General features: G+C 31.7%; 1 protein-coding gene across 1 annotated transcript in view; it reads right to left on the bottom strand.

The window, feature by feature from the left end:
• Positions 1-864: 864 nt before the first annotated feature.
• The window catches only part of LOC134711126 (uncharacterized), a 56,321-nt gene continuing 34,010 nt past the window's right edge, over positions 865-23,175 (bottom strand). The window contains exons 22-33 of the mRNA XM_063571569.1: positions 20,842-20,922; positions 20,631-20,704; positions 19,045-19,182; positions 17,867-18,002; positions 17,115-17,203; positions 15,339-15,451; positions 12,560-12,630; positions 9,481-9,567; positions 8,595-8,827; positions 8,080-8,180; positions 3,263-3,387; positions 865-1,295 (exon numbers count right to left, since the gene is read on the bottom strand). Coding sequence (XP_063427639.1) covers positions 1,029-1,295; positions 3,263-3,387; positions 8,080-8,180; positions 8,595-8,827; positions 9,481-9,567; positions 12,560-12,630; positions 15,339-15,451; positions 17,115-17,203; positions 17,867-18,002; positions 19,045-19,182; positions 20,631-20,704; positions 20,842-20,922 — 1,515 coding nt within the window. The 3' untranslated portion in view covers positions 865-1,028. The remainder of the gene's footprint in view (positions 1,296-3,262; positions 3,388-8,079; positions 8,181-8,594; positions 8,828-9,480; positions 9,568-12,559; positions 12,631-15,338; positions 15,452-17,114; positions 17,204-17,866; positions 18,003-19,044; positions 19,183-20,630; positions 20,705-20,841; positions 20,923-23,175) is intronic.

The following is a 23,175-nucleotide window of genomic DNA, read 5'->3' as shown; positions in this document are numbered from 1 at the left end:
TCTCCAATAACCGATCGGTACTAGTGTCGTGGCTAGATGATATTGTACTGCATTATACATGAAATGACGAGTGAAAAATTGTTATCGCTTGGTTTCAAATAGGGATATTTTATTTCTTTGTAATAATAAACAAACGTTTGGTGAGCTTATTGTTACTATTGAAATTTAATTATGGGAATTAATTTTAAAAAAGTTTTATATGTATGGAAGACGCGCGTTTTGTCTACAAAAGACTCATCAGTGACGCTCAAATAAAAAAATGTAAAAAAAAAGCCAAATAAAGTACGCAGTTGAAGAGCATTGAGAACCAACAATTGCAAAATGTTTTGCCAAATACATCTGAGATATAAAAGCCTTGGTATTTCAATTACTCAAAGTTTTGTTAACAGTTAACAGTTAACTCAAGCTCAACACAGAAGTGTTGACTACTTGACTAGTGATACCCTCGGGGAATTAAAACTCCACCAGCAGTGGCTGTAAATAAACTCATTATATATATCAGGATTGACATTTTACATTAACGCCAGATGCGCGTTTTGTCTACAAAAGACTCATGAGTGACGCTTGAATGAAAAATGTTTAAAATGCCACATAAATTACGAAGTTGAAGAGCATTGAGGTTTAAAAAATAAAGGTGTTGCCAAATACAGCTGAGTTAATCTATTCCTCAGGTAGAAAAGCCTAGGTATTTTAAAACTTCAAAGCGAAAAAGTTCTACTTGCTTTGCTCATCTTTGTTAAATGTTATGAAGAGTGAATTGCAAATGTTTCGGTAAGTATTGCATGTGAAATAACACTGTCTTCCTCAAACAAGTTATTATTGGAACACAATACTAGGCAAATAATTTTATACAAAGTAACGAGGTAAATATTCTGATTTAATTTAATCTATACTCTACTAAAAACATAGTAAACCCCTTTAAAACTGGTCATCCATGTAAATCGGCTGCTAAAGTTTTCTTGCACTTGTGATTTAGTGATAAACTGATCATCAATCAAGAGAGATTTCGTGGCAAGTGTCGTTTTCCTTTAAGTTTTACTTTCATTGTGTACTATTTCACCTTGGTGAGTAGAATTCTCAGATAAAAGAGGCAAGCTTCCGTTGTTGGAATCGCAGTCTGCTTTCTTCAAACTATTATTTGATTTAGTATGATGTTCGTTCAATACATTTATTAAAGCACTGTTTTCATTGTTCACGTGATTATTTGTCTCCTCGTCATTCTTGCCTTGTTGTCTGTCTAATTCATTCGCAACATACACTGTCTTATCATACATTGTGTCTTTCTCGTCATACATCTGGAAAAAAGAATTTCATTTGAGATGACATATTTCACATTACCTTTTTCTTGTGCGTTGTTTGTGTATGTGATCTAGCGTTATTTTAATTATAGCCTGTTATCTATTCTAGGAACAAAGCTAGAATTGTTAACAGCAGAATTAAATAATTATAGTAATCCTGTTACGTTTGATAACTATATAGTATAAATAATCGGAAAATACAAGTTGAAAATTTTGAAAATTAGATTCTTCGATTAGGTATCTTTTGTTGGCCATTACATCTTAAATGAAAATAAAGAACTGGGACTATTTCCTTTTCTGCGCATTTTCAATTGTTTTGATGTAATGTCATCGACACTATTTTGACAACAGTAATGTATGAAATAAGAGTAGTGAAATTATCGGCTTTATTTCATTTTTGAATTATCAATGAATCTTTATTGTTCATGAACATCAAACATATTGCTATGTGATTTAACATGTATATCAGACACAGTAAATACACGTTAATATTTTACAATGTTTTAGAATGCCTTCATAATCTCCAAACAAAAAATCGTTAGTGATAAATATTTACAATCAACGTTGAATTTATATCTTTTGAGTAGTCGAGTAGATCATCTTTATTGGTTTTAAATCTACAGAAGATATAGTTTGAATTTTCGGAAAAGTGGGCTCTAATACACTAATCCATCCAGATTATCATGTCTAATCAACGCCGTATTTTCTGACATGTATATTTGAATGATACACAGTTATCAAAACACAAAATATTACCTGGGGTTGCATTCTTTTAATAGGAAAAAATATATCTGCTAATGCTTATAATGTGTTACGCGTGTGTGTAGTTTTCATTGGACATTCCAGGGACATAAAACAGAGTATATATATATTATAATATGATTTATTTCATTAATAAGACATACAAAAGGTTTGTCTAGTTCAGTTCCGACAGTATGGACCAAAAGCAGAAAACTGACAAAACAAAATCATTATGAGAAAAGGAGTAGGTTCAGTAAGACACTTTTTTGGCCCGAAAATATAGCAGTTTTACAAAATTGTGAAAACTTTATCTTTAAGCTATTCGCCATCTTTACTGGAACGTAGAATGCTTCTAATACATACATATGGGCTGTTTTGATAGTACAATGCACATATATCGGGTACTGTCATCATTAAGTCATGTTAAATTACTTAAATCCTCACAATTTTAGGATTGTAGTTAAATTTTAAACGTTTTACCTCTTAAAAATGAAAGTGGCCGTATTCGTGTTCATTCATAATATTGAAATGCAAGTTGTATTTTATGATAATACCTAACATATATAAAGATTGAGGATGAACACGGATGCGGCCACATTCATTTTTGACAAAAAACATCTGAAAAGTGACTTGTTTGTGGCATATGTGATAGATTTTTAAGCTTGAATCGGAGAGTTTTTAATGACTGAATCAGTTCAAATCTTTCACAAAAACTAATTGAATCAATTGAAATAGACACTTAAGTGTGTAAAAAGTGTTGAAAATCTTTCGTTAGATAAACCTGAAATTTGAGGCAAAAATCGGCCCTTACCGGACCTATTCCTTAAGCACAAGAGGCCGAACGTGGACAAAGGTTCCTTCTACCGGTACATAAACTGAACACAACATAAAAGTAAATTATCGAATTGAAATTTAATGACATTAAATAGAAACACTAAAACCTCTTTAAGCAAAAGCGGATTATCTTGAAGGTAATGAGTTTCTGTTCTACTAATTACATCCGCCACCTTGTTTATTGGAGGTTATTGTCAAGTAATTATTTGTGTTCTACGTTTACCGCGAAAAGTAGGACTTTAAATAGTCCCTAGCGCGATAATTGGAACATAAACATGGTAATTCGTAACACAGATTTTAAATAAGGTCAAACGTAAATACATGGCTGAAACCTGCAGAATGAAATTTAAAATATGGTTGCAAAATTTTAAATGTTTTTAATTTCTTACCTCTGGTTTTTTATAGTTATAACCTAATCTCATAGCCTTCTTTACAGACTCTGGTAAGAAGAATAAAAGTTCATCTGTGATTGATATTAAGTACATTGGATTGGACTCTTCTGGTTTTGTATAACCTGAAATTATAAACAATCAATAAATACAACTTACAAAACACACTTTTAAAAATGTAGAATGGCCGCTTTATGAAAATATTGAAATGTTATGTCATTAGTTTTACCATTTCAAACAAATTAAGTATGAAACATAAAAATCATCTGTTAAGGTACAAATATGAAAGTGCTATCGTTTGTCAGATTTTATTATTTTTAATGATAATACAATCGAGAAACAGAGGGGTTGAGAAAACTATCAAATCTCATGCATAATTCAGACTAACCAGATGTATAAACGTTGAGCTTTAATTTTGCTATGAGATTAAAAACCAAAAAGGTGAAACGTTCGTCTATAATCTGTATAAGAAAAGTTGTGTGAAATAAATTCTTACCGATACACAATATCTTAGCCCATGAATCCTGTTTGCTTCGGAAGGATTTACTATTTCTAGTCAAGTTGAAAGGAAATTTCAAAATGTTAATCAGTTTTTTTTTTAATTGATATTGTCTTCAAAGAAAAAAGATTATACCAAAATAAAAAAAAATCGAAGTATTGTGTTTCAACTGTTTGAGTATTTTTTTATATATAGTATATGCAATATCGGCTGCATGGAAATAGAACATTTATCAGCAATACTTATCTAAAATCTTTTTTTTAAACAAGAATGTGTCCTCAGTAAACGAATGCCCCGCTCGCACTATCATAGTCCATGTTCAGTGGAACGTGAAATTGGGGGTAATAACTTTAATTTGGCATTACAATTAGAAAGATCATATCATAGGGAACATGTGTACTAAGTTTGAAGTCGATTGGACTTCAACTTCATCAAAAACTACCTTGACCAAAAACCTTAACCTGAAGCGGGACGGACGGACGGACAAACGGACGGACGAACGGACGGACGAACAGACGCATAGACCAGAAAACACAATGCCCCTCTACTATCGTAAGTGGGGCATAAAAATATCGTGATTAAAATTTATAAATTTTATGTAAACTGTATTAGGCAGGTTAGAGAAAAAACTATTTAAGGAACACAAAAAACTGTCTGGACATGAAGGAGTGGGTGAAAGTGGTTCGCGAAGTGGTAGTTTGTGCACTTACCATTACTAAAACGTAAACTTCAACGAAACCTTGTTAAAATATTGACGTATGTCCTAAACAACCGAATTATGAACTATCCGTAAAGAAATTGTAGAAAGTACATTCATACCTATGCATGTATAAATTTGATTTAAATTTATTCCATAAATTTCAAGATATAATCATAACACACGAATAATAAATTGTCAAACTGTGCATCTGGTGCAGTTAATTGGTCATTACAATTATACGGAGTACCTGTTGTTGAGACCTCCTTGTGGTCACTTGACGAGACAAATAACTGGCAGTTGTTATCCATTCGTTCGGTGTGCTTAGCTATTAAATTTTCCTTTGAGTTCATATGTTTGTGATTTTACTTTTCACAAATATTTAATGGTCAATAATATAGCAAATTTTTATGTCTATTTGTCTTTAAGAAAGAACATTAAAGTGTTAGATACGTAATTTTTCCATTAGTTATTATTGGATATAAACTAGGTGCCAGTTACTACGAGTAATTTAAAATCTTGTCTTTGTTGTTTTTGTTAGTTGTTATGTGCTTGGAGCGATATGAAGACTTTTTCAACTGATTTGTATTGTTTGTTAATATCCTAATCTGATACACCACTGTCACATGTTAGGGGGTGGTTGAAAGCCCGCACACATGTTAAACCCGCCGCATTCTATAAGTGCCTGTCCAGATCCAAGATTCTCGTATGTTGAGTGGTTATTATTTGTTTTAAGAAACCTTTGTTTTTTTGTGTAGTTAGTTCTTTATCTCATTGTTTTTTTCATTGTTCTTTAGTGTTGGTTTTATTCTTCGTTATTATACTAATGGTCTTGGCGGGTGTATGGCCCCACTGACATGTCTAACGTCAATACAATCTGTATTTGCCTGCCCTATGTCATAAGATTATATTCGGTGGTCGTCGTTTGTTTCTCCCTTTTTAAGTTATTTTGGAGTTCGATTTTTCTTTTTCATACTTTTGTGTGGCTGTATATCAGATTTTGTCTTCTTTTGTTGCTTTGCATACGTTTGCTTGCTCGTATGCTAAAATGTATGTCCGCGGTCTTTTACATCTTACACAGTTTTGAAGGCTTTAAGGTGACATATGGCGGTTTCGGATGTTCGCTTTTATTGTAGTTGGATTGTTTTCAAATTTTCGGAATCCTCTGGTTTTGTCATTTGAATGCTTTAAAATGAAATGCCCATTGATCCCCATTTTGCTTTTAATAAATCTTTTATATGTATAATTATAAGCCATCTGTAAAATCCTAATAAAAGCTTTATTTTTTTAATAGCTTTTGAGAACTTTATCTTGTCAATGATAAAGCCATGAGAAAACAAGAGAGAACATTTTCCAGCAAATAATTCAATGACTATTATCTCGAAAACAAGCACATTGACTATATATTTGTTTGCGTTTTTTGTTTCTTTGTTAAACTCCTATCATCATATACTAGTGTTATGAAAAGCTTGTTATTTTGATCCTGCACGAGTAGCGAACTTCCTAAACCTCTATGTTATTTGGTCTTTTTGAGTTGTATCATTGGCAATCATACCAATTTCCCATTTCACAGCCCCTTCGTATGGTGTTTGCCTGTTCACACTATACTGACTTCATATACAGGAGTGTGCTCCTTATGCAGAAACTGCTCCAACAAAGTTATAAGGAGTACAGATTAAAATTGACACTTTGTAAATTTTATGGACACCATCGAGAATTGGTGGATCCATACGATGTGTCTTTGACCAAGCTAGCTCAGGACATTTTTACCACATGGTATATTGGGGGATGTCATTTCGTCGTCTCATCTTATAATAACCTAACGTGACTTATTCCCGAATGGGACTGTTTTGCTGAGTGTGAATTCGCATTACAATAAGACCTGTTATGGTACTTATCTATCCCAAATCCATGTATTTAGTTTTAATATTTAATGTTATATTCATAATTCTCATCGGATTTTGTCAAATGTGTTGACGTTTTTCTATTATATTCATGTGTTATGGTAAAGAAAATTAATTACTGCCTTCATTTATTAGATTTGATTTTGTTCAAAGTACTCTGTACAATGTTTTACGTTTAAAGTTAAACCGGACATAACTATATAATATGGTTATTTGCTATAAATAAGTATTGTAATGTGCATTGTTATTACTTATAATATCAGTATTTAGTTCAAATATAACCTTAAATAAATCCGAATTTTGTCTTATTCATTCCAATGTGACATCATTTTTTATATTTTGATGATCTGTTTCACAAATACAAATGTGATGTCATTTTTTTACAATTTCAAATATGACGTCACTTGGCGTGGAGGTTTTAACTTATTCGGATGTGTCCTCTTTTTGTTTTGCATTTTGTCGGGTTATGTAATATATTTCGGTTGTTTCCTGTAATTACTTAATACTTCAGTTTTATCATGTATATCTTTTGTATGGTAATTTTATCAAATTTACTGTTTGCAAAAGTATAAATTATTCTAAATAATAGGTATGTTCTGGTAACAGAAAACCCTGGCCGTTTTTGGAACAACTTTTTTTAACTTTTGGTCCTTGATGCTGTTCAATTTTGTAATTGTTTCGGCTTTCAAACGTTTGTATCTGGGCGTCACTAGTAACTCTTGTGTGGACAAAATGAATTAAAATTTTAAACTTGTTACCTTTTTTTAGCTACTATTCGTGTGTTTCTTTTTCAATTGTGTTCTCCTATTTATTTATAATTTAGTCCTGTAATGTTGTCATTTTAATGTTATATTTTACATGACCATAAAAGAGGGAGGTTTGGCATGCAACAAAACCAGGTTCAAACCACCATTTTTTTCCTTGTACCAAGTCAGGAATATGGCCATTGTTATATTATAGTTCGTTTCTGTGTGTTACATTTTAACGTTCTGTTTCCGTTGTGTCGTTTGTTTTCTCTTATTTTTGAATTCACATTACTATAAGACGTGTCACGGTACTAATCTATCCCAAATTCATATATTTAGTTTTGATGTTATATTGGTTATTATCATAGGATTTTGTCTAATGCTTAGTCCGTTTCTGTGTGTGTTACATTTTAATGTTATGTCGTTATTCTTTACTTATATTTAATGCGTTTCCCTCAGTTTTAGTTTGTAACCCCGATTATTTTGGTCAATGGATTTATGAGTTTTGAACAGCGGTATACTACTGTTGCCCTTATATACCACATCATATTGTTATTATATCACCAATGCAGTTTCATTTTTGTATATTTTTGCCGTTTATTTTGTCGTAAAAATTAAAAATACTGAACTCGCAGGAAAATTCAAAAAGAAAAGTATCTGTTCAAATGGCAAATCAAGAGCTCAAACACATCAAACGAATGGATAACATCTGTCATATTCCTGACTTATTACAGGCATGTAGAAAATAATGGACTAAATATGGTTTTCAAGCTAGCTTACCCTCACACTTGTATGACAGTCTCATCACACGCTATCATATTGACAACAATGTATAAAAAAAACAGACATAAAACACATCTTCCTATATCTATATAAAAGGTTAAATGTCAAAAAGGGGTACAGCAGTCAACTTTGTGTTATAATCATAATCACTATAAAAACAAACAAGTAATTTATGAAAGGAGTTTTACCTGTCAGAAAACTAAAAATACTGCCAACAATCATTACAGCAAATATACCAATCACACCGAACCATGGATAGGCAATGGAATAAAAATAATCTATACCACTCCTAAAACAAGACAAAATAGCTGTTAATCGCTACAAAAAATAAACCAAATAACCTCCGATCACGAATAGCTAATAAGGGGGAAATACAATATAACCTTCCTGAAAGAAAATACTAGTACTAAGGATTCGTGTTACATCAAATATATTAATTAAGAAAGTAAAATATACGGTAAGTCAATCTAAACCAACATTTAAGGCTGGACATTTATTAATTTATCGTATTTCTTACCTATACTGTTTTATACAAATATGATATAGACTGAACTTTGCACAGAAATGTATCTAATAATATATTGTTTACGTTAATAAAAAGTAGAGAAAATCGTTACATTAGTGATGATTTTGCAATAAAATGTACAAGTACTACTATATGTATGAACTATAATTGTTATACGACAATAGCATATATACTAACGGTATGTGGTTAATCATCGGAGATTCTGTTGTTAAAACAGTGGAATGGTAGTCATATACTGGAGTCTGTGTTGACACATTGTACAGTGATGTTATGTTTGTCAAGGGTGCATAACACTGGTTTACAGGAGCTGATGGTAATGGTACAGCTTTACGGACATTAGGTGATATGTACTGGCCCGTTGTTATCCACGTGATCAATACAATTCCCGAAATTGTTCCAATAAACGCCCCCTGTGATAAAAAATTTAAACAAACATCATAAATCTTTAAATCTTCAATTTTTTCTTCATGGAATTTCATCACTAAAACTTGAAAACAATGCGAAGTAACGGCTAAAATACAAATATGAATCAAGATTGCTATATTAGGTGCTTTTGAACAATTAACTATTAAAAGTTATATCACAGTTGAAAATCTACGTGTTATCATTGATATTTAATTTGGAACAAGGAGCATTGTGAATGTGTTTGCAGGCATGATTATTGTTAATATTTGTAGAACTACATTAAATGCGCCAGCAGGTTAACCTCTTAACCAACTTGTTTAATTATTCTTGAATTATCAAACAGATAACGAAATGCAACTGTAAGGCTTTTGCATATACCAACGATACACAGGAAATAATTTTTTAAAAACCTGCCTGAATTTTCATATTTTTCTCTCTCATACCTATAAGTGTATTAAACGTGTAACGAATGTACTAGAATACTGGCAACAAAACTCAAGATACTTATTAATACATGGTTTTAAACTTTTTGTCTGGCGATTGCTCTTTCAAAAGAGGCTATGTTTATACATAAGGGATATTTAAATAAAAAGGTATTGGACAATATTAAAAGTATTCAAGTCTGTTTTAAGCATATGCGAAACATGGGTATACTAACCTTGGCGTTTGCCCAAGGGCAGAAACATCCCAAAAGAAATAAACCAGTGAGCGGCCCACCAACTGCTGCTAAAATGGTTCCAGTTATCTTAAAATATAAGGAATAATTTCTATTCAACTTCCAAAGGAGAATTACAACACATATTTTGGAATATGCAAACAAACTTGAATTATGTGACTTGAAGCAGATGCAGCTGGTAACAATTCTCAGTTCTCTTGACTACTGAACATCGTTAAGATCTTGATTGACCCCATTCGTATAAAAATGCATCTTTATTTCAAATATATTTGCCAGTGATCATACTATAAAGTAAAAGATAGTCTGTAGAAAAATCCTTAAACATAATTTCTAAACACATGTCTTAGTCCTAATGATAACATGCGTTTTCCTGAATTTTTAAAAAAGAAAAACAAATATAGGTCAAAGTACAGTCTTCAAATTGTCAGACCAACGAAATTTTTGAATTTTCATAGCTTTCTAAATATTTTACTTTACATTTAAAAGAGGGACAAAAGATACCAAAGGGACAGTCAAACTCGTAAATCTAAAACAAACTGACAACGCCATGGCTAAAAATGAAAAAGACAAACAGAAAAACAATAGTACACATGACACAACATAGAAAACTAAAGAATAAACAACACGAACCCCACCAAAAACTAGGGGTGATCTCAGGTGCTCCGGAAGGGTAAGCAGATCCTGCTCCACATGCGGCACCATAGAACTTCATAGAAACCAGAAATATCCACAAATATTTCCACAAAAAATCCAATTTTCAACATACATTTAAAGCTTTCTAAGAAAGAAAAACTGACCTTCGAATAGAGGTACAGCAACAAAAAAATGGTTTTCTAAAACTCTTAAATAAGTACACAATAGAACGCATTAATCCTCAATTTTTTATGCAATCACATAAACAAGTAATTTAGCTTGTATTTCTCAAAGTTTCATTTCTGCAAATTCGTTGGTTAGTTTAGGTAAACAAGGACATCAACTATTTTGTATCAGAGTAGGGCTACTTTTAGATACGTTCTAAAATGGAGGGAATAATTGGTGGTCTGACACCTTCAACACGGAGCTTTGGGTAAAACCGAACAGCAAGCTATAAAAGGCATAAAAAAAACTAGTGTAAAACTATTTAAAAGGGGGAATAAACGGTCTAATCGATATAAAAAAGGCTAGAAACGCGAAACACTTTAGACCCACATCAACATACGACAATTACTGAACTTCAGGTTCCTGACAGGACAGGTGAAAACAAATACAGTCGGTTTAAACGTTTTTAAGTACCAATATTCAACCTTATCTGACACAACAGTGTAATATCACAAAATAAAAAAATACATTATGAAATATCAATTGAAATGGCTACCTCAATCAAAAGACATATTACACAGGTGAACATAAACTGAACGAGTAAAGGAGTAGGTCCAGTAAGACCCATTTTTGGCCCCAATATATAGTAGTTTTACAAAATTGTTAAAATGTAAACTTTTAGTTATTTATTGGACAGAAGAAGGCCTCTGCTACACAAATATGGGCTGTTTTTGACAATACAATGCACATATTTGTGTAGCACTAAGTCATGCTAAATGACTGAAATCTTCACAATTCTAGCATTTTTGTAAAATTTTTAGACGGTTTCCGTGTAAAACGAAAGTGGCCGCATTCGTGTTTATCTATTATATTGAAATGTAAGTTGTATTTGATGATAATATATAACATATATAAAGGTTGTGGATGAACACGGATGCGGCCACATTAATTTTTGACAAAAAACACCTGAAAAGTGACGTTTTACGGCAAATTTGGTAGATTTTTTATATTTGAGCTTGAATCGGATCCTTTTGATGACTAAATCAGTTAAAATCTTTCACACAAACTAATTGAATCAAATGAAATAGACACTTAAGTGTTTGAAAAGTGATCAAAATCTTTCTTCAGATGAACCGGATGAATCGGATCGTTTTTAATGACTAAATCATATAAAATCTTTCACATAAACTAATTGAATCAAATGAAATCGACACTTAAGTGTTTGAAAAGTGATCAAAATCTTTCGTCAGATGAACCTGAAATTTGAGGCCAAAATCAGTCCTTCCCGGACCTACTCCTTTGATCTATGACAATGAAGTTGATATTAATGGTGTTTTTCTCATTATTTTTGTTGTTTTGGTTTTGTAGATTGACATTGTATGTATGTCCTTATCTTTTTTGAATCGCAATATAGTGCTTTGAACCTTACAGTATATGGGAAATACACCAAATTTAACTCCGATTTGTAATTTATATACACTGCACAATCTAAATGAAACGGACTTCAAGTTTAAACAATTCAATTTTTACAGCACAATCATCCAGCAAGATGACTTACCAATGATGACCTCAACATAATTCGAGAAACGTTTTTGTCAAAGGGCCGATATACAACTTTAGAGATTAACGAATTTGTTTTAGAATTATGCCGGGCAATGGTCCAAAAATAAAAGGGGAATTACGTACACATTCAGGTTACGTAAGAGGTAAGGTCTTTAATACAAATCAAAATTACAAAAATGCTAATGGGTAAGCAGATGCTAGATTGGTTACTGCTGAAATGTATTGTGAAAGGATTTAGAACAGTAAAAATTAAGATGTCGTTACCATAATTCCATCTTCAGTTTCTCAATTTCGATATGAAATATTATTATTTTTAATTTCAGTTAGACCAACGGTGATGATTAATAGTGGGGCAGAAACTGTTTATCCTTCCATATTACCTGATTGTAATAAAACAAAATACTACATATTCAAGGACTATGACATACGTTTGTATACCTTACATTTGTACTCATTATCAGTTATAGAAAAGGCTTTCTCATGTATATGTGTCTTCATACAAGCTTTCAAATTGTATCGATCGCAACCCTAAAGAACAATTTGTCAGCAGGGATTTAGTTTTTACTAACTTTATTGTAATGATTTGTATTGTTATGAAGTTTTCCAGTGTGTGTTAGGAGATATCATCATTGATAATTCATTTTATCTAACCGTTTTTGTTTGATTTTTTTGGCAGAATAAAATCTTTTTAATCACGTACCTGTGTTAATGTTCCACCAATGAGAGACACCAAGAGTGCTACGCAAACAGCCACGATTCCAAACACTATGACTAATATATAAATGAAAACATTATGACATGTTCACAGTGTACAAGCGGACAGTGACACAAAACGGAAGTTGCTGATCTGTCCGACGGCGATCGGCTCGTTGTTTTTCAAAAAAATATAGAATATCAACACAAAGTGTCCCATAATGGATTGTTCAGCAGCTCAAGGTAAGTGAATAACTACAATGATGTATTTTTGACCATTTAAAGCTTATTTTATGCTTTTAGCATCAACCGTCTTTTTAAAATAACTCCTGATCATGAAGAGGGGTCAAAATTTTGCGATTTTTCGAGTCATAAATCTTAACAAAACTCCGAAATTCAAACATTTTCAAGATTTTTAATCGATACATAGTTGAATAATCATATTCCGCATACACACACAAAAGTTTGGTTCATTTTTTTTTTATTATATTGTCACAATTGAATCTTTTCTATTCAAAGTGTACTGTCCGCCTCGTTGCCACCGTATGTTTTCATACTGTCCGATTCGTTGGTCATATTCATGATCGATATCTTAAGCAAAAGTAAGATTAAAACATGCAATTTATCCACATTTAAACTTTATTCAACACAGATACTGTCTATGATTATATATGGAAAATATTTATAGATTATATATTCAGCTTGGATATCGTGTCAATTAAAGGGGGGCATTGGTCACTCTTCCAGAACCTTTACTCATGTCTGCTGCTCGTATTCATCGTTTGCGGACCTTGTTGTTAGATTCTCTACCGATATAATATTCTAATAAATGCATGGTGAATTCAGTACACATGTTCCCTATGACATGATCTTTCTAATTTAATGCAAAATTAGAGTTTTGATCCAATTTTACGGCCTAATGAACATAGAAAACGATAGTGCGAGTGGGGCATCTGTGTACTATGGTCACATTCTTGTTTAAAAGTTATTTTAAAACAACAGTAGATGATAGTGAGTGATGCAGCGCACTTAAGAACATCAATTAAATAATGTTTTGCTTATATTTTCAGATATACATGATGAGTACTAGTAATCCTTATAGTTGTACAACATGCTTGTTTTCGTGCAAAATATTTTCCGAAATAATAGACCACAATATAATTCGCCATCCGGAACAAACACTTAAAATAAAGGTTTATATTCAAAATAAATGCATTCTTCAGACGAAAAACTTTTGTGCTATACCAAACCAACTACAAAAGGATGGTTATTACATACATAGTGACAATTATAAGGAAACTCTTAATATAGGAAAAACATGTGATCTTTTGGAAACAGCAAGCACTCTTTTTGAAATTGAAAATGATAACTCGCATGAAATTGGAAGCCCAGTTGCAAAAAGACAAAAAATCTCCACATCAACACCCCGCAAATCTGATATTTCTCATGACCTCAAGGAACAGACAGACGAGGAAATGGAAACTGAAGGAGACAAGAATAAATCATTTTTCGATATCGATGCAGATCTGTCGAGAGAACTTTTGGATCTTTCTATATCGGATGACAATTACATTGACTCTGATATTGAAGAAACGTATATTAAATTTTCATGTGCATGCATTAACAATGCTTTTTATATGTAATAATCAGCAACATTTTATAAATGTTGATATTTCCTAGGAAATCGGTCATGAATGTGGATAAATTGAATGTTTCAATCTTACTTTTGCTTAAGATATCGATCATGAATATGACCAACGAATCGGACAGTATGAAAACATACGGTGGCAACGAGGCGGACAGTACACTTTGAATAGAAAAGATTTAATTGTGACAATATAATAAAAAAAGAATGAACCAAACTTTTGTGTGTGTATGCGGAATATGATTATTCAACTATGTATCGATTAAAAATCTTGAAAATGTTTGAATTTTCGGAGTTTTGTTAAGATTTATGACTCGAAAAATCGCAAAATTTTGACCCCTCTTCATGATCAGGAGTTATTTTAAAAAGACGGTTGATGCTAAAAGCATAAAATAAGCTTTAAATGGTCAAAAATACATCATTGTAGTTATTCACTTACCTTGAGCTGCTGAACAATCCATTATGGGACACTTTGTGTTGATATTCTATATTTTTTTGAAAAACAACGAGCCGATCGCCGTCGGACAGATCAGCAACTTCCGTTTTGTGTCACTGTCCGCTTGTACACTGTGATGTTAGTGAAATAAATCTGAATCAGATTAATTGGATTTCATATTACAACTTAAGAACATATGCATTGCTTTCACCATATTTATTAATACCCTTTGATTTTGTATTTTCGGAAAGGACGTTTAAATGAAAGATCCGAAAACATGGAACAGAAAGTGAAAGAATTGAACTAAGATGAAGTTGACTTTCTTATTATGTCATTTTTGTCAAATAGCTGTTAAATGGTTTCGCTTAATATAATTCCTCGGCTTCCAAATATTTGTCTTTGAGCATTCCTGGTAAGGTTAATCATCCAGATGATCGCTTAAGACGCATGCAATTTATAACGTGTTTTATTAGTGAAATTATTCGATGTTTTATTTAAACTCTACCTATGAGTAAAACATGTAATTTACTGGGAATTGTTTTATTTCTTTGTATCTTGTTTTTCATTTTGTTTATTTATGGCTATTTAGATTTCTAGATCTAAATTATTATCATCCATGACTTCTTTAGTAATTGGTTTTATATTTTTATGAATTGTACAGAATGATTAAAAACGTTTTAAATCTAAAAAAAAATTGTTTCATACCTGCAACTTTAGAAATGATTGTCCCTTTCAATTCTGACATCGGTTTTGTATGAGGCTTAATTAAATCCTGCCAAAATAGAGCTGATAAACTGCTGAGACCAGACGACAACGTACTGTAAAAAGATCATAGACTAAAATGTTGTGAGTTTAAGAAAGTTATGCATGCGTACAAACAGACAGGCATACTAATCATGTGGCATTAAAGTTCATCCTTACCAAAGATCATTGATGAAACATACTATGGAAATGTCATATAAACTTTTGGTAATCTTCAATATATTGATTACATAGAATAAATAATGATCTGAAAAAGTGTAATATGCAACGGTTAAACACTTCTGAATGCTTAAGTACCTATGTATAGTTCTTAAAGCTTTAAAGTCATGATTCTCATATTTATTACGATTAAGAAAATTCAATTTGAAAAAAAGTATGCAGAACAAAAACAAAAACGTTCATTATATTTTATCAAAATATAACAGTGCACTAACAAATAGAACTGTATATTCTACACATAAGCAACACGACGGGTGCCACATGTGGAGCAGGATCTGCTTACCCTTCCGGAGCACCTGAGATCACCTCTAGTTTTTGGTGGGGTTCGTGTTGTTTATTCTTTAGTTTTCTATGTTGTGTAATGTGTACTATTGTTTTTCTGTTTGTCTTTTTCATTTTTAACCAGGGCGTTGTCAGTTTGTTTTAGATTTATGAGTTTGACTGTCCCTTTGGTGTCTTTCGTCTCTCTTCCTTTCCGAAAAAGCAGGACAATTTCAATTGCAGAATGATCACATTATAATGTACTTCAACATGTATATCTCAACTATTAAAAAGTAAAATCACAAAAATACTGAACTCCTAGGAAAATCTTATCGGAAAGTCAATAATCACATGGCAAAATCAAATGACAAAAACACATAAAAACGAATTGTCGACGGCCAGAACAATTGAAATGTAATGCGTTTACTACAGTGAAGGTCAATGTAAAAACAAGAAAAATCCCAGAAACAAACCTTGGTCTTAAAAAAAGTGATATGTCACTAAGGGAAAAAGATAGTTCAATGTGCAATAAAAACTAAAGAATATTGCTTCATTCATGATTGCCCATTTTGATATTAGCAATGCAGGTTGGAATGACACATGCCTAAATTTTATGAAGATTATCCGTGCATGTGGAAGAAAACTAGTGAAGAGTCACCATGCTCTGTACAATGTGTAGCACTTTAAAAAAAAATAACGGGTGATTATAAGGAAAATGACAACAAAAACGAGCTCCAAGCGAAATTCAAAACGGAAAATCCGTTAACAAATTGCAAAAAACAAAAGCTCAGACACATCAAACACTTGCTAATGTTTTTTTCATAATCTTAAATTGGTTTATGCATTGAAACATGATAAGCAAAAATGTCTTAAATTGGGATATAGCAGTCAATATTGTGTTATGATCTTAATCCCTACAGAAATAAACCAATATGTCACAACGAAACACTAAACGGCATAAAGGTAATCTTCTTTAACTATCAAATTAAAACATTTACCCCGAACTGGTAATCTTCCCTAATTGAAAAATAAAACCATTCACGCCCCACTAGTTAACGTCCCTAACTGAGAAGTGAAATTTACATCCCACGTTTAATCCTCCCTTGATGTAAAATGAAACCAATCGCACACCACAGGTAGTAAAGTACTTGTTTTTATATACTTTCATGAACTGGAAATTCCCTGATGAAGGTATGAGTATTCTACATTAGTACTTTCCGTTATGTCGGCGTCGTTTACCTTAGTGATGCACTGAATAACGAAGCCATAAACAACCCTGGCATTCCTGGTATACCATCGAAAATATCCATGACCATAAACGGTACTATCTGAAAACAAATATGTGGTTAAATCAATTACAATATTTAATATGTAAGAAAATATATTACGGAATGTATTACAATTGTAACTTGTTTAGTTGTTGGGTATTTTTTTTAACTTAGCCACAATATTAGTATTTAATTTGCTTTTTGTACTTTAACACAGAATGATGTATTTATCTCTAAATCAAGCAAAAGGTCGACGTCACTTGAAAAGAAACCAGAAAGATATATACACTTGTTTTGTGATTCAATTCTAAGCTGCTAATCTACACGAGACAAGACAAGTTGTTACTTAAGTTAAAGAGATCTTAAAAGATCATCCTGCAAAAAAAGATTACCTTTAGAAAAATAACATTATTTATGTAACTTTTTTCATCCTTCCATATTTTCAATATTCCTTCGCAAAATTGAAGATTTCTATTTTTTTCTATTATGGCGCCATAACATAGTTGTCTATAACAAGTCAGTTTTGTATCTGTCTTTTCCTGCCATTAGTACTACATTGGCCTTAAATTATCCGCATTATCCATTACACAACAATTCGATACATTTCGAACTTCAATTAATTTTAAAATATATAAGGTAAAAGTTCAGAAATGTATTAAGAACATACAAGTCATATTAATCTCGAAACAGTTGTTGAATAACTAATAATTATTCTAACTATACCTGATTTGGATTTGTGATTTGTTTCGATTTGAGTGGGTCACAACCAAGTGTGTGGTAGTATGAGTAAGCAACGATCCCCTCGAAGCATGCCATGGCTATTGTTATGAGGAATGCTGGCGAAACAAATATCATCACTCTGAAAAAAATCTATTGTTTAGAATCATTGCATCTAAGAAAGGCATTACGATTAAATGAAATCCGTCATTGCTTACATTCATTTTTTTTTTCATGGATAGTTTTCTCGTTTGAAATCGTAAAATATTTTCTTTATTTCATTGAATATTATTATTTTAATAACTGGTAGACGTAAAGTATACATCTGAAGTAAAATAGTAAAAGTTCATGTTATATCTGGTAAACAACTTCAATTACACTGTCACAACGCGTCATATGCAGAAAGCACATAAAGCACACTATGATTAAAAAAAACGGGTTACAATTTAAACCGAGGTAAACACATTACATATAAGAGGAATACACTGGAACAACAGAAACCCTGAATTGCAAAAAAAAAACATACAAATAAACATAGAAAAGGACAATTTGATAACAGCTGCCATATTCCTGACTTGGTACAGGACATTTAAGAAATAATGGTGGGTTGAACTGGGTTGAATATCTTGTCAAACCTCCCGCTTTTAGAACAATATCAATAAAATATTAATTTAACGCCAGTAGTGTGTGACAGGAAGACAGTAAAAACAAACACACTCAACTCAGAGAAATGCATAAATATATATTACAATTGTTAAATTTAAAATGAATATCGCAGAATAACAACGGACATCTTCCATACACAACACCACAGGTCACCATAAACAGTTACGTACTTTTTTATTATATATTTTCACACTTAGATTTGTCATATGAACTGTTTACGTAAGTGTAAATGAATTATTCAGTTTCATGTTTTTGTTTTTTTTTTGTATTGGAAAAATGGGATCTGAACAACAACTGATTACACACCTACGAAATAAGTGGAATATTACAAGATACACATAGAAACTAATTAAATTGAACTTTTATTGTTACAATAAATGTGATAAGCATATTAAGTGAATAAGATATATAATATTGTTATAAAACTTTATGTTTCGTACTTATGTGGTTACATATTAAAAGTATTTTAAGCAGAAAATAGTAAGGAAAACATCTGAAATATAAATCTATATCCGTACTTTCTAGCATCTTTGAGAGTTGGTGTAGAACAGATCCTCTGAACAGACGATTGATTAAATATTAATCCAGTTCCTCGAAGAATACTGCCAACAAATAAATTCCAAAATGTGTGTCGTCTTGTGATGTCTGTGTCCCACCTAAAGGCAAGCAGATATCATGCATGACAAATCAAACATCGAATGTAATTTGGATAATGTTGATGCTCGAAACCATCAAAAGGACACCAAGCAATCAGTCTAGAATATTGAATGTTTTACAATAATGGTCTACAGTGATGATTTGATTTTTTTTACACTTGTATTAATAGTTACTTTATCTAAAAAGTGAATACTATATGCGGTATGTATTATTAAGTACCAACACGTTTTTGGTTGACGTTACTGTCAAACTGATGTCACTGATGAGACTTTCAAAGACATCTCTTGTGGAGAGTTATTACTATATCTTTCTGTTATAAAGAGCGCATATAGCGTACAACATTTTTATCATGTATGATGAGTTTATTACTATCTACTACACATTTTTATTGGCACTTTTGTAAGATTAGTTTGTATTTAAGTTTGAATTTTCTAGTCAGTTATGTTGTTTGTCTGAAGTATGTTTAGTGGTTACACAGTTTCAGCTGTCGCATTATTATATAATGACGGTTTTTGTTGCCTACCCACATTTTTTCAATATAACGTAACTCTAAACAAATGTAATTCTATTAGGGTATGACAGGGTGTAGTCCACCGTTTCTATTATGAGCTATATTACAGGGTTTATTCCACCGTTTCTTTCGGGAAATGCCTGTACCAAGTCTCGCATAGAATATTGCAGTTGTTTTGCACTTCATCCCTTGATTTCTGGCGGGAGAATTTTAATTTGTTGTAATGGACTTTTTGGTCTTTTGTGGATAGTTGTCTCATTGGCAATCATACCACATCTTCTTTTTTATATTACAATGTTTTATTAATTCATTTTGTATCGTGTAATGAACAAGGTTTTTTTCTCACATTTTCATCTAAGACTTTAGTGAATTTGTGGTAACGATATATCTGACTTTATAATATGCCAATGTAACTCATAAACTTACCTATAATTCATTAAAATGGATCACAAGAATGTTTCCCATGAAAGGAAACAGAACATTTTTTAAAGTCGTAAACGTTTGTATTGGTTTTCCCCGTGTTAGAAATATTTAAATCTAAATGATAAATTGAGAATGGAAATGGAGAAAATGTTAAAGAGACACAAACCCGACCAAAGATCAGAAAACATTCAAAGACAACCAATGGTTCTTCAACACAGCGAGAAAATCAAGCTCCTTAAGACTACGTATACTATATTTATTCAAATTCAGTTCCATGTTTTTTATTATATTAACTTTCATGTTAGAATTAAGGAAACAGAAAATGAACTGTGAAAACAAGCTTAGGCATTACTCTGGTTACTCTTGGTTGCTCATTAAAGTCTTTAAACAAGTAAGGAATTTATTTAGCAACATACAATTACTAAAATAAAATAAAACATGGTAGGCTTTTGCATGTTTTAGACGACATCGAGCACAGAAGTGTTCAAATACATACATACTCGATTTACTTACACAAAAAAGTTAAGTCGTCCATTGTCATTGGCAATCGTCCAAGTTGACTTTACACCTCCACTTACAATGGTACCCTGAAAACCGAAGATCGAGAATAAGTAAAAAAACATCAATAAACCAAACGTAATAGTCTCTCACGAAATAAATGTTTTCCCTGATTATATAAAATGACTCAAAATAATCTTAACCTATACTGATAGTTAGTATTTACCTTTATCAGAATTGCCATAATACCAGCGAGCATTACAAAACTCTGGAAGACATCGGTCCATATAACAGCTTTTATTCCACCCTACAAAGAAATTGCATGATTGCATTCAAGTAGCAACATATAAACTATTAAGATAAGTATACATTGAAGAATGTGCGTCTGTCACATTTATAAATTGATCCTGAGTATCGTTTAATGTATTTTTTGTCTCCTCTCTGGCGTATTTTTTATGTTATTTTATAATTGTGTTACCTTATCTTTAGAATTTTCTCTTTGATACTAGTTTTGGTTGCTTTCAAACAAAACAGTCGTACTTACTTTCGAGAGTTATTAATAAATCAAACTGAACAAATAATAATACAACCATTCGCCCGACATTAGTAATCTGTGGGTATTTTAACAAACATTTCAATCACAGAAAAGGATACACTATTATCACATTTTGAAAAGGGTCTGACACTGCTGAAGGCTATCCGTTGTGAAGCGCCTGAATATCTGTCAATATCTTGCTCGTATATTTGTTTTAACTTTGTATCAGTATCGATCACAGACCTTAACATTTTTATAATTTTGTTTGTATTTGCTGTACAGTCGATCGTTAGATTGTGCAATATGCATTAGATTTATCTGACAAAAATGGGATATCCAATGACACTCACACAATTGGTCATATTCATTTATAACATGATTATTTTTCAATTGATCAAGATCCAACCATATTGACTAAAAGTTACAAAAAATAAATTGTTTTCTTTTTAATGGAATGTACTCTATTTTGATTGATACTGTTGAAACAAACATAAGACGAACAAATGGCCCATATAGTTAGTGTTTCACTGTTTTGTACGGCTGCTGATTTTATTCACCTATGCCAAATGGCTCTTGTCAGAATAATGTATAAAGTACATGCAGTGGTGAAACACATAGATATATTTGCGTTCCTACATTTATTAAACGAATGATGTGCATAGTTATGTTCGTGGTTTTGCTTCGTATCATAATGCGCGTATATTAGATTTGGACAATATTCACTAAACATGAATGTACTACAGGTGTTCCTGGGTAAGATTCTACTGGCTTGATTGAGTTATAAAATTGAGAACACGCCCGTAAGGAGAGAAGCAATTTAAAACGGATATTCTGACATCACAGGTATTCGAGACGCGATCAATGTAATTTGTAATAGGATCGCATATAGTAGGAGTAGGATAAGCGCTAATAATTAGAACTGATACATTTATTATAACGCAGTTCTCTTGTTTTGATTTGTATAACACGGTTAGTTTTATAAGCATGCTTTCGTATGTATGATCATATCATCCGTCATAACATTTGATATACGAACATGATAGCTATCTAATAGTATGTTAACTGATGTGATTGCTCGATACTAACCGATTTGTAATTACTAGATACTTAGTTATTAAAAGTAATTTGTTATACTGTACCATTATACAATTTAGATATTACAGGACTTAAACGGAACTCAAAAACTGTGCAACGTCATGGTGTGGGAGTAAACATCGTAATATGTTTTAAATGAAGCATTAATATATGGAATATATTCGCTGTTTACATAGGTGTAGTCACGATTATCAAATTACTTGTATCTAATAGAAATTATTAACTTCATTGGAGAGATCAAAAATATTAAAGGTATCGCGTGTCATTCTAATCAAGAAGGGACGAACATGACCTTCTTCGTCTACAATCGTTATAACTTTTTAGTTTAAATGTTATATGTTACATTTTTGTTTGGAAGTCTCTAATTTTTTTAGGGGGAAAGAGCTTTATCTCATTGGTATTTTATATCATTAAACTCATAATGATGAAACGGAAATACAAATGCGAAAAAAAATACTACTGAAAAAAGTATTGAAAGTTATCAAACAAATTCACACAGAAAAGCAAAGCTGGCGTTTACTTATGAAACGAAACAGTCCATACCTTTTTTTGGAAATGCAAAACTTATATATAGTTAAAAGTATGACTAAGACCTTCAAAATTTCAAACAACCCAGGCGGAAACCTAGTTGATATTTAACAAAAGAAATTAGAAAAAATATGGGTCAAATGAAATACTTTTTATTAAGTCGTTAAAACAGTTCAGGTGTGTTCGAATAACAATTTTTCCCTATAACTCTATAGTTATAAATGCAGAAAATTACTAAAAATGATGCTCGATAGATAGAAGAAAATACAACTGGTATTTAGAGATCGTAATAGCGCTATTTGGATACATTTATCGGTTTACAAGAGCTAAATAGACAGCGCGTCATTCCTATAATGGCTTCCGTTTTACGATTTTAAATTGTGAATGGCGTAATGGGGATAT

The sequence above is a fragment of the Mytilus trossulus genome, chromosome 3, assembly GCF_036588685.1.
Source record: "Mytilus trossulus isolate FHL-02 chromosome 3, PNRI_Mtr1.1.1.hap1, whole genome shotgun sequence".
NCBI classification, from domain to species: Eukaryota; Metazoa; Mollusca; class Bivalvia; order Mytilida; family Mytilidae; genus Mytilus; species Mytilus trossulus.
The sequence above is the reverse complement of the archived record's forward strand: the minus strand, read 5'-3'. Positions and strand labels throughout refer to the sequence as shown.